The sequence below is a fragment of the Onychomys torridus genome, chromosome 2 (genome assembly GCF_903995425.1).
Source record: "Onychomys torridus chromosome 2, mOncTor1.1, whole genome shotgun sequence".
Classification (NCBI taxonomy): Eukaryota; Metazoa; Chordata; class Mammalia; order Rodentia; family Cricetidae; genus Onychomys; species Onychomys torridus.
In genome coordinates this window covers 117,069,339-117,087,328 of record NC_050444.1, presented here as the reverse complement: position 1 = coordinate 117,087,328, position 17,990 = coordinate 117,069,339, and the positions used below count along the sequence as shown (strand labels likewise).

Below are 17,990 nucleotides of genomic sequence, written 5' to 3'. Positions count from 1 at the left end.
ATCAAAAAGCTGAATACATTTCTCAAGGCTCTCAGTCAACATACCTCAGAATTACTGACATAATTATGCTTATAGCTGTGCTATTCATAGTAGTCAAGAAATGGGCCAATTGCAATGTCCATCAACAGATGAACAGACAAAGAAAATGAGGTTTACATACACAATGGATTTTTATGACTGTAAAAGAAAATGGGTACAATGGAAAGTCATTGTGTCAAGCGAAACAAGCCACACCTAGAAGTCAGATCACAAGACACAGAGGAAATGCTCTTCAAGGAGGTAGGGAATAGAGAGGGCAATGTAATGCACATAAATGAAATGCAGAAGATAGGGAGAGCAGAGGGAGAGGAGAACAGTTGAAAAAAAGAGTTAAGGATGCTTATGTATGAGGACACCTTGATAAAACCAAACATATTGTTTTGTACACTAACCTAAAAAACTAGCAACAGGAACAAAAATAAGGGAGGACTATTGATCATATAACTAGGAGCTGTTTTGTAGTTTGACCAGGAAGTTTAGCAGAAGAATAGATAGGGGTTTTACAAAAACAAGGGTGCAGTAGGATGTTCTGTATGCTGTTAATGTGTTGGTCTGATTGACTGATAAACAAAACACTGATTGGCCAGTAGCCAGGAAGGAAGTCTAGTATAAGCAGGACAAGCAGAGAAAAGAATTCTGGGGCCCTTTCTCTCTTTCCGCCCTCCGCACAGTCTCTCTGTCTCTCTTCCTCTCTCTTTGTCTGTCTCTCTCTCTCTCTGTCTCTCTCTTTCTCTCTCTCCCTATCTTCCCCTCTCTCCCCCTCTCTCCCAATAAAGCTCTAGAAAGGTTAAAAAAAAAAAAGAATTCTGGGAACAGGAAGGCTGAGTCAGGAGACACCAGCCTGCCATTCAGGGAGCAGCATATAATAGCACACAGGTAAAGCCATGGAACATGTGGCAACATATAGATTAACAGAAAAGGGCTAAGTTTAAGTGTAAAGAACTAGTCAGTGGTAGGCCTGAGCTAATGACTGAGCAGTTTTAAATAATATTAGCCTGTGTGTGTTTATTTGGGTCTGAGTGGCTGCAGGACTGGTGGGTGAGAGAGATTTGTCTTGACCACAGGCCAGGCAGGACTGGAGAAAACTCCAATTACACAAGGAAAAGAAAAAAAAAAGTGAGGCCATTTAAGACAAGAAAAGGAAGATAATCACCATGTTTGAATTGTGAGAAGTATTTACAAAGCATTTTAAAGTAATTTAAAAGCACTTACAAAGTAATTATAAAGTATTAAGAAATTTAAAAAAGATACATATTGATATAACCAAAACTATGAGGTGGAAGAATTGTAGATGTGAATAGAAACATAAGGGGCCAATCTTTGTGTTTCATAAGATAAAGTCTATAAATAACAACTAATAACTGAAAATCTCAGAAATAGCCAGCAGGGAAGCTGATCCGGAATATGGCTGCCTATGCCAGAAGAAACAGTGAAGCGTGCTGAGCGTTGCTGCCTCCAGGGGGCAGCACTCAAGGATGACTGCTTCAGGCTTATAAGGACTTGAAATTCAAAACTGAGTTCTACTTTTTGTCTTTCAATGCTATAAACATGTTTCATTGATGAAAATATAAACCTAACAATTCAATTAAAACTAACAATTTAGACACTTCGCTAAAAAGTTCCTGGCTTGTGTGAGCCACTCAAATACAAGGAGACAAAGATGCTGTGCATTGGGCAGTCTCAGTGAGGAGATGCACACTGAGGACCATTTCAGCTTCCCTTCCTGCATCCATCTCCGCCCTAAGTGACAGGATGCGTGAGAGAAAGCTACAGTCGCTGGGTCTCAGGGATGCTTCTCAAGTTTCTGTTATGTGACAAGTGAGCAGTGCCATCAGACTAAATTTCCTTTCCCCTGGTGTCTAGAAAATACATTTTCCACCCCACATGCCTCCCCACGCATGTATTCCAAAAATAAAAATGGAGACTCACAATTCTATGAAACTTCATCAATTTTCTGTGCAGAGAAAATTTTCTTTAAAATTACTCTATGTTATAACAATTTAAATAAATCAGTGAACTAATTGGGAGCTTAAACTAGATAATCAAATGCTTCTGACATTTTCCTAACTATAAATTGAACAGAATGTTTTTGAGTACATACACTAGAGGGAGAAAGTAGCAGGAAGCTTGCTCACTCTATATTAGACAGGGTACTTCTGTGTGGACTTATATGAAAAACTATATCCCATAGGAATTAATTTCAAAACCAATTTCATTGCCAGTTACGTATGGTAGTTTACTGACTCATCTGACAGCTTATTATCATATGGTTTATTTAGATTAGCATCTGAAATTTAAAACTATCTTTATCAAAAGCTACATGAAGACACCTGGCTAACAAAAACAATCAGTACATAAGAATTAGTCACCATTTACTCAGTTTTTATATTTTTATACTCAAGCTTTTCCTTCAACCAAAAGATTTTTAAAATTATATAAACCTTATGTTTAAAATGTCAAAGCAACCATAGTACTCAGAAGATAAACGTTATTTGACAGTATTAAGCACTCAGAAAGCAAACTTCGCAAGTACAGCTTGAGAAACAACAAAAGACATAGAGCTGAGATGAAATCCCCTCATGACAAGCTCGAAGGCTGCAGTCATCATCAGTCTGGAAGGCAAACAGCTGCTACACATTGGTTCCTTCCAGACCTTTCTTTCTCCAAATTTTCATAACTAGCAAGGGTCCATTGGAAGGTGCTTGAGTGGCTTCTGGTCCTATTTCTGGTGGAACCAGGCAAAAGCTCCTTAGATAACATTGAAAATGGCCATTTAGCTTGACCAAAGCCATGCTGGTGATGGCTGTACAAGAACACCATTTTGATGGGGAGTTTAATACCTGACCAGCTGATTCTGTCTATTCTTATAAGCAACTGGAGTTAAAGAACTGCTTGAGGACTTATAGGATACTGTCTTTCATGAAGGATGCAACTACAGGAGCCTTTGCCTCTAGGGAAGGTCAGTTAGGAGTCTGTCAGCTGACTGGTAATTCATTGTCCAAACCAGCACACTGCAAGTAAAAAGGGGTCACTAGGGACAGTTCGATCCCGATGGTCCCAGGCAGCCTGGGACGTGTGAGCACCCTAGATAAGGGAGACAAGTCACAAGGACAGGAGCCTATTAGGGCACGAAACAGTCACTGGATCACCAGCAAACAAACTTGAACTCAGAGCTTGGATTATTCTGCAGGCTGGACAAACACTGAAGTTATTAGGGGAGAACCTGGGGGGATGAGTGACATTTGCATGTCTATTTGTCACAACCCAGGCTGGGGCTTAGGATAAACTGATTCCCAACACTATTGAGGAAAACATCTCCAATGTAGCCAAGATATATTCTGGTACAAAGTAGGACCAAGCCTGCAAATATCAGACTTCAGTGGCTACTGCCTAGAAGGCCTAGGACAGGTTGAGTGATATGTAAATGTCAGGACCACAGTTTTCTGGAACCACACAGATGAAATCTTTCCTTTGCAGGACATCTCTTCAGATGTCTGCAAAGTGCCTTCCCACCATCTTTGATCTTGCATGAACTAAGCAGTTTCTTCAGCCGTAGGAAATGTGATGTTCCAAGAGGAGCACACAGGTATTTCAGATGAGAGCCCTCCAAACAGGAGGATAAAGCTATGTAACAGACACTTGGTAGAAGCACATTCCCTACTGTGGTTTATATTAAGCAGCTAGTGTTCCCCAGGAACCTCTTCATTGAACTGAATTTGGCTATCAGATTGGCCTGCAATTTTACACATTCGACCCTAAACAAGCATTCACCTCATTAAACTTGGAAGCACAATAGACTGGGAATGCCTGTGTGGATTCTCTGGTGCTATGTAGCCTTCAACTAATCCCCTCACCCTTGGATTCCTCCCCAAGGACGAGGTAGTAAAGTCAAGATGATTAAAAGCCCTTTCAAGAACTAAGTAAACTATGAAGGAAAATCTAAATCTAAATTTGTGGGAGGTTTTTTTTTTCATTCACTCATTCTACTATTTTTTATTCCATCCCTCTGTCAGCTACTTACACTGGACACAGAGGACATAGTTCTCCTCTAAAGTTAATGCCTCCAGAGATCATAAAATAAGCTGCCTCATGTTTCTCATGTATTGACCCAAATTTACATTGTCTAAGATGTGATGATAATTCTTCCTATGCATTTCCTGGATTTCTTTAGAAGTATTTTGAATGTATAATGTAGAAGCGAGGGTTCTTATAATCTTGCAGAGACCTTTTTTGCAAGTGCTGACATGCAGTTAGTTCCTATTGGTGGAGTTCTTGCACGAGTCCACATAGATGTATTTCTGTCTAATACAGCACTGAGCAAGCTGCCTGCCCCTTCCTCCTCCCACTGTAGAGAAGTAGATGCTGCCTCCAAATCAGCATGCTTTCCCCTATCAACCTCACAAAGTCATTCCTTTTATTGGGGTCCTAGACTCTGCTCCCAGAACAGCCGAGATGGCAAGTTAGCCAATGCACATCAACTGGCTTTGATTTCTACACATTTCACTATTACATGCACATAAAATGGCAACAATTGCTAAAGACTGCTATTTGGTCCACTACCTGTTTTTGGGGTGTTTGGTGATTTGGCTGGCTTTTCTGAATGGTATGCTGGTAAAGTTAGACACCTGTAAAGATGACATCTACCGAATGTAGAACAAAAGGAGACTGACCTCAGGGTTAGTCACTCTCAATTGTCAGCTTGAGGAGATCTAGAATCAGCCAGGAGATGGGCCTCTGGACATACCTGGGAGGGATTATTTTGACTAGATTAGCTGAGGTGGAAAGGCTCACTCACTATGCTTAACACTACACCTAGGGCTTGTGTCCTGTCATATAAAGCTGAGAAAGCTGGCTGAGAACTGGTATTCCTCAAAAGCAACCGAGTAAAGAGGGGTTTCCCTAGGCTCATTGGACCTTCACAGTATCACCTAGGTGGCACTAGTTTTACAAGCCTGAGAGATGATGCAAGATCGAGGGGGTTATGAAGTCCTGATCTGTAGTTCCTGACAGTGTGGCAGGGTTGGCATCCCTGCAAGGAAGCCCTGAAGTGGGCACTAAAGGTGGGGCCCAAGTTATAAGGGAGACGTCAGGATGCTGGGGATGTCAGGACCCATGGGCTGTCTACCAAGGCAAGCTGCAGGTGGAGAATGGAGCTGGTATGAGAGATTCTATCTAGGCTGGAGGCAGCAGCACTGGAAGGGGAGAGGGTGGAAACCAGACGATCCAGTCCTGAGCTCCAGATACCAGGCATGGAGCTACAGAAGTTGGTGTTTTTCCTACTGGACTTGGGTCTTGCTTTGATCTGATTATCCCCTGCTATGCCCCCATCCTTCCCTTTTGGAATATAAATGCTCATTCTGTGCCATTGTATATTAGAAGTACTAAACTTGTTTTTATTTTATAGGCGAGAACTTTGGACGTTTACATTGGTGGAACTGTTAGTGACTATGGGGACTTTTGAAGTTGGATTCTATTTTGCATCATGAGATGAACATGAGAGTTTAGGGATAAGAGGTGGAAGGCATTGGTTGAAAGTGATGTAATTGGGTGTCATATTGACAGGGACTGGAGCTGCAATGGTTAATCTCTATTTTCAACTTGATGAGCTCTAGAATCTCCTAGAAGATGGGCCTGGGCATACCTATGTGCTATTCTCTTGATTAGGTTCATTGAGGTGGGTAAAACCAGCTGCTGTGGGTGCCACCATTTCCTGGGGGTTGGGCCTAGACTGCATAAATAGGAGAAGGCTGGCAGAGCACCAGCATGCTCTCTGCCTCTTGACTGCTCATGCAATGTGATCTTCTACTTCATGTTTCTATCCTTGTGATTTCCCTCACCACAATGGACTCTAACTGCCATCTATAAACCCAAATAAGACTTTTTCGTCCTAAAGTTGCATTTATAAGTTTTTTTAAGTCACAGAAAGAGGGAGAGTAAGCAAGTGCTTGTTTGTACTTAAGTCAAGATCTTGCTACAAAGCTAAGTCTAGCCTTCAACTCACTGTCTTTCTGTCTCTGCTTCCCAAGTACTAGAATGCAGGTGTGTACCACTATACTTAGCTTTGATTTCAAGTTTATCCCACAGCAGGGCAAAATTTGAATCTATTTTATAGAGTCATTTATTGTAGAAAATTCTTTAAACCCAGCTTTAAGAAATTGCTATTCACCAGCATATGGACACAACTTCGCCATACAGGATATTTCTTTGTAAAGAGGGTATAGTAGGTTTCAGTGAAAGCTTAAATGGTATATACTCATCATTCATCTTATATTTACTGAGAGTCTATACTATTCCAGAGAATATGTCTATGGATGGTACAGAATCCTGCTAGGTCCAGAAATGATGACACAGTGAAGCAATGCTATTCCTCTATGTAACAATCAACTTCAAAAGTGCCAGTAGAAGCTGGAAGAACTCTGAAAAAAAATGAACACATGTCTTGAGGTATTGGAGACTTCTGATTAATACTGCTTTATTTGTATCAGATCCAAAAGCCTGTGGAGGAGGAAAAACTGAACTTGATCACGATGGTACAAGCTCTTACAAGCCTTATGAATGGACTGCAGAGTGTGGAGTTATAGTGATATTTTATTTGTATTGAAATGTGATTTTATTTGTATGTCAATAAAGTTGCCTTGAGGTCAGAGCAAGCCAGAGCAGAAGCTGAGCAGTAGTGGGGCACGCCTTTAATCCCAGCACTTGGGAGGCAGAGCTAGGCGGATCTCTGTGTGTGTTCAAGGACACAGCCAGCATGGCAGACACACGCCTTTAATCTCAATACCAACCATAGACGACCTGGAGGTCTGTACAAACAGGCAGTGATGAGGAGGTCATGTGGCTGGGTTTACAACCAATGAGAAAACAGAACAGAAAGCCTTTAAATAGACAGGACGCACAGAAGTAGGTCTCTTTCGGAGAGGAGGAACAGCAGAAGCAGTGAAGGGTAAGGTTTTCCGCTCTTGCTCTGACCTCGTGGTTTTTAACTCTGCAATCGGTTCTGTGTTTCTTATTTAACAAGCCGGTTACATCTACATGGAATTTTAGAAGGAAAGCGGGGGTGGGGTCCATAAAAACATGAGAGAAAAGGATGCAAAATGAACAAATCTGCTGGCTGGAGAGGCAATTCTACTAGTATGCAAAGTTTCTGTATCATCCGGGAGGGGCGGGGTAGGTAAGAAAGAACTAGTTTCATTGCTTGCCTGTGGGAAAGCCCTCTGGGCTCAGATGACTGGGGAGACAACAACAATGGAGGTGGAAGAAGCCAACACAGAGTGGAGGATGCTGGCAGAGACCCAAGGATATCAAGAACGAAGTAGAAGACTGGAGTGCTTCCAATGTCATTCCCACAGGACCATTAGGAAGAAGATCTGGGAAAGAAATGCCCAGGAAAAAAAATGCCGAATATTTTCTTCAACAAGAGGAAGGGAGGCGACATCTGAGGTACTCCAAGTCGAGTCTGGGAAACATTCATTAAAGATGTGAGAATAAGAGTTGGATGCCCTGATGGGTGGTGGTGGCGCACACCTTTAATCCCAGCACTCGGGAGGGGGAGACAGAGGCAGGCAGATCTCTGTGAGTTTGAGGCCAGCCTGGTCTACAGAGCAAGATTCAGGACAGGCACAAAAACTACACAGAGAAATCCTGTCTCAAGAGAGAGAGAGAGAGAGAGAGAGAGAGAGAGAGAGAGAGAGAGAGAGATGCCCACATGATAATGGGTAGATGAACTTTAATTGATAGCATCCATCTCTACCATCTACATGACTGTAGCCTGTAAATACACTGAGCTTAAAATCTTCGATGAAGTTTTCAAAAGGAGTACACTGTGCTGGCAAGATGGCTCAGCAGGGGAAAATCACTTGAAACACAGGCCTGATGACCTGAGTTTAATAACCAGGAACCATGGTGGGAGGCAAGAACTAGCTTCTTTAAGTGTTCCTCACATCTCCACACATGTGCTGTGTCTATCCACTCATGAAAACCACACACTAATAATAAATAAAAAAAATCTAAAAATTGGAAAAGGATCACACTGATTGGAGAAAAAAATAATGTCATTTTATTACTGAAAATGATATAGAAAATATTAAAATATCCTTTACATGTCAACTATTTTGCTCAATCATTTACTTGCTTTTAGATGTTTCATGTATAGATGCTAATTGCCAAAGAAAACCATGCAACTAATTCTTACCTTGTGATTCTTGCTGGAAAAGTTTGTGAAGTATTGTTCTGTACATAGGCTCATTATTAATCAACAGTTGGGCTGCTTCCAAATTCACTGGATTTTCCAGTCTAGGCTTAGAAAGCAGCATCTAAAAGAAAACACAAACAACAAAAAAGTTTAAAATCAGTTTCTTGAAATAACAAGACAAGCCAGCGCATATAAACTCAACAAGCATTTAGTAAGCACCTAATGTGTCTATATATTCTAGGAAGTAGGCATAGAGATGATGAGACACAGAACATCTCTGAGAAACTCAAGCCATCTTGGCTGTGTTTTGTGTATTCATCAAGCACTGGATCAAAGCAAAAGCTTTTCCCTTATAACATTTATTCCTATCATAGACATTTAAATTGGATTCTTATGTAAAGTAAGATAAGCATTGGAGAACAATGAAAAAAACTTCCATTACATACTGATAGGAGACCACATTAGATCATGGCTAAACACACAGGTCCAGAAGCTTACACACATGTCGATATCCTTTCCAGTCATTTCACGATTCATTTAATGACTGAAGTAGTTTTCTATGGTTGTTGGGACTACTGCAAATTAGCATCTTAAAAGAAACAATCTTATAGCCTCTGTACTTTTAGGTGGAAAACCCAGTATGTCAGACTAGTTCCCAGATTTGACAAGGTCAGAGGCCAAGCATCAGCAAGCTGGGCTCTCATCAGGAGAATCTGGATGAGCACTTTCCATGTTCCTGTAAGCATGAGGCTGGCTGAATTCAGTTCCTCGTAGGATTGAGGATCCTTTGTCCTTGCCTTTGACATTAGGATCTTGGATCCAGCCATGATGTGAGAGAACACCCCTGAGCTTGGAATCTGACCTCTCCTTTGGTCACATCCCTTCTTCAACTGTCTTCTTCCACCTTGTCATGTTAAGAGACCACAAACACTTTGCGTAGCATAGACTAATGCTCTTGTCTTAGGGTGAGCTGAACAATAACCAAAATTCTGTATGTATTCCATTCACAGTAGTATGAGGGTTAGTGTCTTGGAGGGAACCTCTTTAAAATTCTGCACAGCACAGAATCCATGCACTTGGGCCAAACAGAAGACCAGTGGTGACCAAAATTGCTGTGCTAGCCCACAATTTGCTCATTGGTCACCTCAAAAATTGCTTTCCCCTAAATCTAAAATATTTGTTTAATCATTCAGTATTTTGAATGTTGCATGTTATCATATGTAGGCTAATAAAATACAGTCAATAGAATGACTGCATGTGTTACTATTTGTGCTGGTTTGTTTTTGTTTGTCAACTTGACACAAGCTGGAGTCATCAGAGAAGAGGGAACCTTAACTGAGGAATTGCCTCCATCTGTTTGGCCTGTGGGCAAGCCTGTGGTGCATTTTCTTGATGAATGAGTGATGTAGGAGGACCCAGCCCACTGTAGGCAGTACCACCTCCAGGCAGGTGGCTCTGGGTTGTATCAAGCTGAGCAAGCCACGAGGAAAAAGTCTCTGTGTCAGTTCTTGACTCCAGGTTTCTGCCCTGAGTTCCTGCCATGGCTTCCCTCAGGGATGGACAGTGATCAGAAAGTGTAAGTCAAATGAACCCTTTCATCGCTATGTTAATTTTGGTTAATGTTTTATCACAGCAACAGAGAAACAAATTATGACACTGCTGGAATATTTAAATATGGTTGCTGGGCAAAGTGGACAACTGTGGCTTAGAAGTTAGGAAAGAAACCATATAGGCAAGATAGCTCAGTAGGTAAAGGTATTTGCCACCAAGCCTGACTGTCTACATTTGGTTCCTGGAACGTATCTTGTAGAAGGAGAACTGACTCCTTCCTCTAAGGTGTCCTCTGACCTCCACATGGCCTGTCGCTGCTCCCAAATCAAGAGAAAAAAATGTAAATAAATAATTGAATATCATGAAAAAGTAATGCGTGCTGGCACACACCTTGGGAGATGGAAGCAGGAGATGGTGAGTTCGAGGCCAGCCAGGACTTCCTAGTGAGACCCTACCTTAAAACAAAGAAATGGGCAAGCAACCTGGCTCATGGGTAAAGGTGCTTGCTGCCAAACTTCACTACCTGAGGTTGGATTTCTAGGACCCACATGGTGAAAAAAGGAAAGAAACTTCTCCAGCAGGTTGTCCTATGCTCTCCATGTGCATGCTGTAGCCCATGCACACAGTAAATAATAAATGCATGCAGAAAACCATAAACAAAACCAAAACAAAAAACATAGAAGTTATAACAGACTTTCTCAAATGAAAGTCATCATTTTGACATCTGATATTTCAACATCAACCAAGAATTCTCTGCTATTACTGGAGTTTTCTCTTTGAAAAACACCTTCAGGCTACATTTTCATGATCATAATAATTGCCTAAATAAGGATTCAGTGCGGGTCTCACCATACCTTTCAAAGTGGGTGGGAAGCAGATGAAATTAATCTTCAAGAGCGAGCTTTTGGTCTCTGGCTGGAGAGAATCTTACTCAGCAAGGCACACCTAGCCAGTTTTATTGCATAGTTTCTCATTAACTGCTGTGTATATGAGACTTATCCACATAGCACATATACAGCTTTTGCATGCATTTAATGATTTTTTTAAATTGGCACATTAGTATATATTATTATATATATATATATAATGAGTATACATTAGTTACATATAATATATATTATATATATAGCATATGTGTAAGTCAGACACACTGCAAAAGGAGCCAAAGAGAACAAAGGCTCAAATTAGCCACATGGTGATGCAATTTCAGTAGCAAAAAGCTCCATGGGTAAACGGAGAATTCTGGATCTTCAATAAGTGCCTGTAACAGTAGAGACAGGTTTTATCATATCCATTTGATTGCAGCCCGTGACTTTGAAATTTGTTTTATGGGTGAGTGTTGATATTTGCCTTTTTATTTTATGTGGAATTAGCTGGTGTGGTGAAAAAATTGGACTATGTTAAAAGTTATCCTTCAAGTATTCTAGATGGAGAAAATTTAATAATTTATCACCAATATTCTTGATGACAAGTAGATTCCCAGGGAGGATATTGCTAAGCTTCACTAAACAGTCAAAGCAATGCTGCTAGAACAATTAATTTAGTATTAGATGAAAAGGAGGGCAGAAGATGAGGGTATATGAGTCTAAGGAAGATGGGGGTATATGAGTCTAAGGAAGATGGGGTACATGAGTCTAAGGGAGATGGGGGTATATGAGTCTAAGGAAGATGGGGGTATATGAGTCTAAGGAAGATGGGGGTATATGCATCTAAGGATGTGAGCCCAGCAGTGAATGTGGCATTTGGGAACCAGATATTGACCTGAGGAGAGAGTATCTTTGTTTTCATTATTCACCAGGTTTGATATGAACACTCTGAGAGAGGGCAGCTAGCATTGTCTAGAATACAGAAGGAAGCTGAATATTCTAAGATGTGGCCAGTGACTCACCTCTCTGAGACAGGTGAGGCCCAGGAACTAGGAAGAACTCCAGAGGCATGCTCAGTGTTAGAAGCTGAAATAAAGCCCGACTGCATTTCTATAATTTAAAACACATCAGTGGTTCTTTTTTACTTTCATAAAAATGTATATTCTTTGACTGTGAAGGGCTTTAACTATCAGTTTCAAAATAAGTCTAAAGATCCACTCTTGAGTTCCTGATGAAGAAATTTTGATTGACACCAGCTTGCTCAGATTCTTTAAGCATTTAAATATGCTGTGTACGCATTAACGTTTGTGTGATAAACAAGTGGGAGAATTAAATGTGTTCAAGTGTTCAGTTAGACATAGTGGTGCATGCCTGTAATTCCAGCCCCCAGGAGGTGGAGGCAGGAGAATCTAATCTGGGCCTACGTAGTGAGGCCCTGTCTTAAAGAGAACCTCACACATGGATAGAGCATTACAGTAACTGTATTCTTACCTGTAGAGCAAGTAAGATGCCTCGTAGTGTGTAATTTGTTTTCCAGTCATCCTGGATGTCCAAAATGTCCATACTGGGCTGACCGGTATTTGGGTTTACTGTATTAAAACAATGCATTCATTTTAGTATTAAAAACTTATAAAGCATCACAATGACACACCAAGAAAATTATTTCATCTACTCCTCTTTCTTTTTTTCCTCTCTGAGATGAAGATAATCACTGTGTGGGTCTCTGGTGTCCACCAGCTTTAGCTGATTATAGGCTCCTGTTGCAGTAATTTGATACTATAAATTTCAAATACAGGATTTTTTTTTGAGGCTTGTGTGTGTCTATGTGTGTGATTCACATGTACATGTATGTATGGGTGTGCATGCCTGTGAATGCTCAGAAGCCAGAGGAGGAGGTCAGGTATCCCGCTCCATAAGTCTCCATCTCACTTCTTTGAGGAAGGGTCTCTCATTGGACCTGGTGGTAGGCTGGTGGTCAGTAAGCCTAGCAATGCTCTTGCTCAGAGCCCACCTCCCCCACAGTGCTGGTGTTACAGTACGGGTGGCTGTGACTGGATTGGATTCAAAGTTGGGCCCTTATGCTTCCACAAGCCATCTGCCTAGCTTCCAAACTAGATTTTAATTACAAAAATAATAGTGGACTTGGGAGAACAAAGTATACAAGAAAATACAGAGTAAAAGATGAATGTTCCCTGCCTGACAATTCCACTCTTAAGTCACAATGATCTACAGACTTCCATCTGTATACCTGTAAGTGTCATGTGTTTATCACATGAAAGGATACTTTTACATTTTGTTTTCAAGATGTTTCTTTTCATTTAAAATAAATTTGCAGCGTATTTCTAGTTGTATTTATTTATTAAAATTTACCTACATTCGTTTGCGTGTTTGTGTGCACATGTGCACATAGTCATGTCTCCAATATATGTCTAGAGGTCAGAGGACAACTTGGGAGTTGGTTCTCTCCTTCCAGTGTGGGTTCTGGGGTTGTTAGGCCACTCAGCAAGTGCCCTCCCCTGCTGGATCACTTTGCTGGCCCTTTTTACAAGATATGGAAGCACCTACTATGTGCTAAGCAATGATGATTCTAGGGACACTGCAGTGACCAAGAAAATCCAGCTTTTGTAGGTCTACCTTTTTCTATATAGGGAAAAGATGTAGTTGTAAAGATCTACTTTAAAACTTCCTATGTGAAAAAAAAATGCCAATAGATATTGTCATTATAGTGGGTTCTTTACATGCATAGGTTTGGAATCCATGGATTCAACTGAAGATAAGAAATATTCAGAAGAAAATGGCATTCATACTGAACTTGTACAGATACTTTTCTTGTCATTATTTTTGAAACAATATAGCAGATCAACCATGTATATAGTGTTTGCATTGTTAAGTAATTCAGAGATGATTTGAAGTATATGGGAGTGGCTACAGCAAGGCCATGGGCTAAGGGTACTGGAACCGAGCATCCTTCAATATAGCATACTCTTGTGCTACTATGTCTACAGAATAATCTGTAAACCTGGAATTTTAGCCCATAGGTATATATGTATTTTATATCTGATTAGAAATGATCAAATCACTTCCCTAAAAGATCACTATTATATCAAGGAATAATGTCTGCCCAAGCCCACTAGAATTGAATTCTAGTGTCTTTTAACATTTTTTAAAATAGAAGTGATGAATTACAATACTTTGTGTTTTAATTTGTATCTCTTTTCTTCATAATGAGATTGTTGTATTGTGTTCTGTCAATCCAGTGTTTGTTTGTGGCTTTCACATTGTTTTCTGCTAGTTCACAGGGGTTCTTTATGTATAGATATTCTGTACTGTACCATGACAGGTCCCCAAGTTTGTAGAATGCAGTTTTGCTATTTTTTAGTTTGTTTATAATGTGCATAGCTATAGAGGTTTTTAAAAGTTTATCTAGTTTAGATATCATAGTTTTCAGTAGTTTTGGGGAAGGGCTCCTATACAAGCCCACAAACAGTTACATTACATTGTCTACGTTTTAGAATTCAATTAAAGAAAATGCAATGCTTCAGGCAATCACTTTATATAGAACTCAGTACAACAATCTTTTTCCCAAAGATTAAGTCATCTGGTGTATTATTTTTATAAAATGAAAAATTAGATTCACCTAAAATACTACATGATGCATGGATATATGTATTAGCCATTTAAAATGATCTAACACAAAATATATAAAAATGCAGGAGAGGGGCTGGGGAGATGGCTCCTCAGTCAAGAGCATTGCTGAGTTGGGTGGCCAGCACTCACACTGAGTGGCTATAACTACCTTCAACACCAGCTTTAGGAGATCCAGAACCCTCATCTGGCCTCCACTGGCACCACATTCGGGTGCACAGCCCCCACCCCTTCACAGACACACATAATTAAAAATAAGAAGTTTTAAAATGCAGGAAAAGAGACACACCATTTAAAGTAAAGCTAGATTCAAAATTATATGTCACATTTCAACTATGTAGAAAAATGTGCACACAGGAAAATGAGGATGGGTGTGGTAGAAATATTGAAAATGGTTTCACTAACTATTGGGATTCAAAGTGATGGCCAATTTTTCTGCCTTTTAAAGTTTTTCCAATGAGTGTTCTTATTTTAATTACAAGCTGCTAAGGGGGAACATGGTTATTAAACACACCCTCAAAAGCGACTGCACAGGCAAAGCCATGCTAGCACAAGTCCTTACCTTACTAAGTCTCACTTAGTCCTTACCATTTGGATGAAAAGGAACTGGTACAAATTTCACAACTGGAGGAACAAGGTTGTATTCTGGTGGAAAATCTATTGTCAGCTGGAAAACAAGTCCTGTAATATAGAAACAAACAATGCCATTCAAGTGTTACAGTTAACTCTAGCCTGACTGAACACTGGAGGCTTTCCTATGATTAAATCTATCCGTAGTTTTCTTTTTCTCTTCAGTATCATTTGTGCTGATATTTTATTTGGGCTCTAACAAATAAAGCTTGCCTAAAAATCAGAAGGAGGAGCTAGGCACTAGTTAACTATACAGGTCTGGACAGACAGACAGGAAGTGATAGAGCTGGGAGGAGAGAGGAAGTGATAAGGCGGGGTAGAGAGAGGAGCTCTCTCTCTCTCTCTGTGGAGGATTTCATGGAGTAAGAAGTAGTGGCTGGCTGCTCTGCCTCTCTGATCTTTCAGCTTTTACCCCAATATCTGGCTCTGGGATTTTTGTTTTTGTTTTTGTTTTTTTTTTATTAATAAGACTGTTTAGCAATTCGTATTACAATCATTTTCTTCTTTAAATTTATTTTTTACATTTGTAGTGTGTGTGTGTGTGTGTGTGTGCGCGCGCATGTGTGTGCGTGTGCAAGTGTATACATATGTGTAAGTGTGTGGAGGGCGGGGATTGAACTCATATCTTTAAGCTTGGCAGCAAGTGCTCTTACACACTGAGCCATCTCACCAGCTACCTCCCCATGGTTTTTTTTTTTTTTTTTTTTTTTTTTTTGTATAGCCCTGGCTGTCCTGGAACTCACTCTGTAGACCAGGCTGCCCTTGAACTCACAGAGATCTGCCTGCCTTTTCCTCCCGAGTGCTGGAATTAAAGACATGCGCCACCACCACCCAGCTCCCCATGATTTTCTTAAATCCCTTCACAGTGCACAAGGCCATTCACTGTTGTGAACCAGACCCTTTACCACCTAACTGCGCTGGGTTTTAGTTTCTGTCTCCCACGGTTCTGTCCACTCACTACCTCTGTCCCCTGTACACTGCCTCCTCTCATGTTGGCTGTACTTCCCTTTCCCAGAAACCCCAGCAACCTTTCTTGCCTGTAACATGAATGTCCTTCTTTAGAACTTGGCTAATGTTCACATGTCAACTCAAATATTGCTTCCTTAGAAAGTCTTCCTGACTCCTGCAGATGTGATTGCTAATCGCTCTCTCTTCTTTGGCGTTTTCTCCAAAATCCATAGCAGCATCTATTATATTTTACTATCATTGTTGTTTTATATGTCGGTCTCACCCACTTCACTCAAAAGACTCTCTTTTAAATAAGTAACTGAAATAACTCATAGTTATTAAAGTTTATAGTGGGCCAGTTTCCCTGAGGATTTGACTTCTGGAAATTTAGGGGAAAATTATAAAGGAAAAAACCAAGAAATAGCTGCAGAAGGCTGACGTCAGCAGGGATTTTGATAGGTATTCCTGATCTCATGAAGACTGTTGGCACATATTCTTGATAAATATGCTGTATTGTGTTCGTTTCTTAAAAATACAGTAACACGGGGCTGGAGAGATGGCTCTGTTAAGAGCGCTGTTCCAGAGAACTGAGGTTCAACTCCCAGCAGCCCCCATAGCAGTTCATAAACCCCTGTAATTCCAGTTTCAGGGGATTTGACACCTTCACACAGACATACCTGCAGGCAAACCATGAATGCACATGAAATAAAAATAATAAACAAATACAATTTATAAAGAAAAAAAATACAGTAACATTAAGGGCTGAGAGTGAGGCATTGGAGTTGATCCCTAGACCTCCACCCTCTCTCAAGACAGATTGATTTTGGAAACACGAACCGTCACAAATTGAATTCTGAAGTCCTTGGATCTCAGCTTCCCATTTCAACAGATCTTCACTTACAGGAAAGGCGGTAACACCCTGTCATTAAAAAATAAATAAATAAAATAAAATCAGGCTAAAATATTCTTTGCAGTTTTTAAAATCAGATTCTGGGTTACACTGAATTTCAAAATCCTGACTTTTTTCTTGATAGTTTATTTTTTGGTATGGGGAAGCATTGCTTATCTTAAGGTAGATGCCAGGAAACACACAAAATAATAGTAAATTAAAAATAAATTGCTAAGAGTGGAAATCACTAGTGGTACCAGGAACTTAAGACTGGGCTGTGTGTCTATACAGTGTATGTGGAGGGTGTGGCCATTTAAGATCCCAATGGAAAACGGGGGAAATAATTGGGAATTGGAAAGTGTGCATTTCCCGAAAGTTCCTGAAGATTATGGCTGTCACGTGGAAGGCATGATGTAGGAACATTTTCACTGAAAAATTCTGAGATCAAGTCCATTGTACTTATGACTTGGAGTTTTTCTTGTGTTATGAAAGAGAATATAAAGCTAATTGTTTTTCTAGTTCTAGTTCTGCTGTGGATTTTTGGTTTGCTTTTGGTAATGGATAAATGCACAAAACCACGTTCAATGTGAAAGTATAAAACCCACTGTCAAGCTCCACAGCTTCTTCTCCAAATGGCCATTCACACTGCGGGGAAGTTCACAGGGTCTGGTTAATTTGCATCTGTGATTTTTTTTTAATTTTCATTTTTATATTAAACTTTATAAAACGTATTTAAGAAAAGAAAATAAAATTTTCAGGTTACTCTTGTAAAAACAAACTTTTCCTACATTCAAGTATTGTTTCTATGAAGAGATAAAAATGTGCTTCACAGAAAACCATACCAGCTACACTGAATGTACTTCAATAAGTTCAGCAAATTATTTCTGAGTCAGCATAGCAGATAAGTCTGTGAGGTGACTATCAAAGGAAGCACTGTATTTGTCTTTCTACACTGTATGATACAACCCATCACTAAATTCTATTATGCCATAGAACAACAACAGTTAAACGGAACAGAAATGTTATTCAACATGAGGTTCACTCATCTGTAACGTTTATATAGTTAAACCTAAGCATCTCCAGAAGGGTTTTTCCCTCGTTCTTTTTTAATGTATTTATAGTAGGGGTAAAATATTCTGAACTAATACCAGCAGAACTGATGTTGCTATAACTCTCTCCTATGGATGGTTGTGTTGTTCTATGTTTTTAAAAAACTCCTCTCCTTTCTCTT

At 40.0% G+C, this 17,990-nt stretch overlaps 1 protein-coding gene across 1 annotated transcript in view; it reads right to left on the bottom strand.

Moving 5' to 3' along the window:
• Nucleotides 1–17,990, bottom strand: part of Ube2u (ubiquitin conjugating enzyme E2 U) — a 55,967-nt gene that overhangs the window by 37,070 nt on the left and 907 nt on the right. Inside the window, exons 2-5 of the mRNA XM_036178570.1 lie at nucleotides 16,708–16,789; nucleotides 14,881–14,973; nucleotides 12,139–12,236; nucleotides 8,231–8,351 (exon numbers count right to left, since the gene is read on the bottom strand). Of these exons, the coding sequence (XP_036034463.1) occupies nucleotides 8,231–8,351; nucleotides 12,139–12,236; nucleotides 14,881–14,973; nucleotides 16,708–16,789 (394 nt within the window). The remainder of the gene's footprint in view (nucleotides 1–8,230; nucleotides 8,352–12,138; nucleotides 12,237–14,880; nucleotides 14,974–16,707; nucleotides 16,790–17,990) is intronic.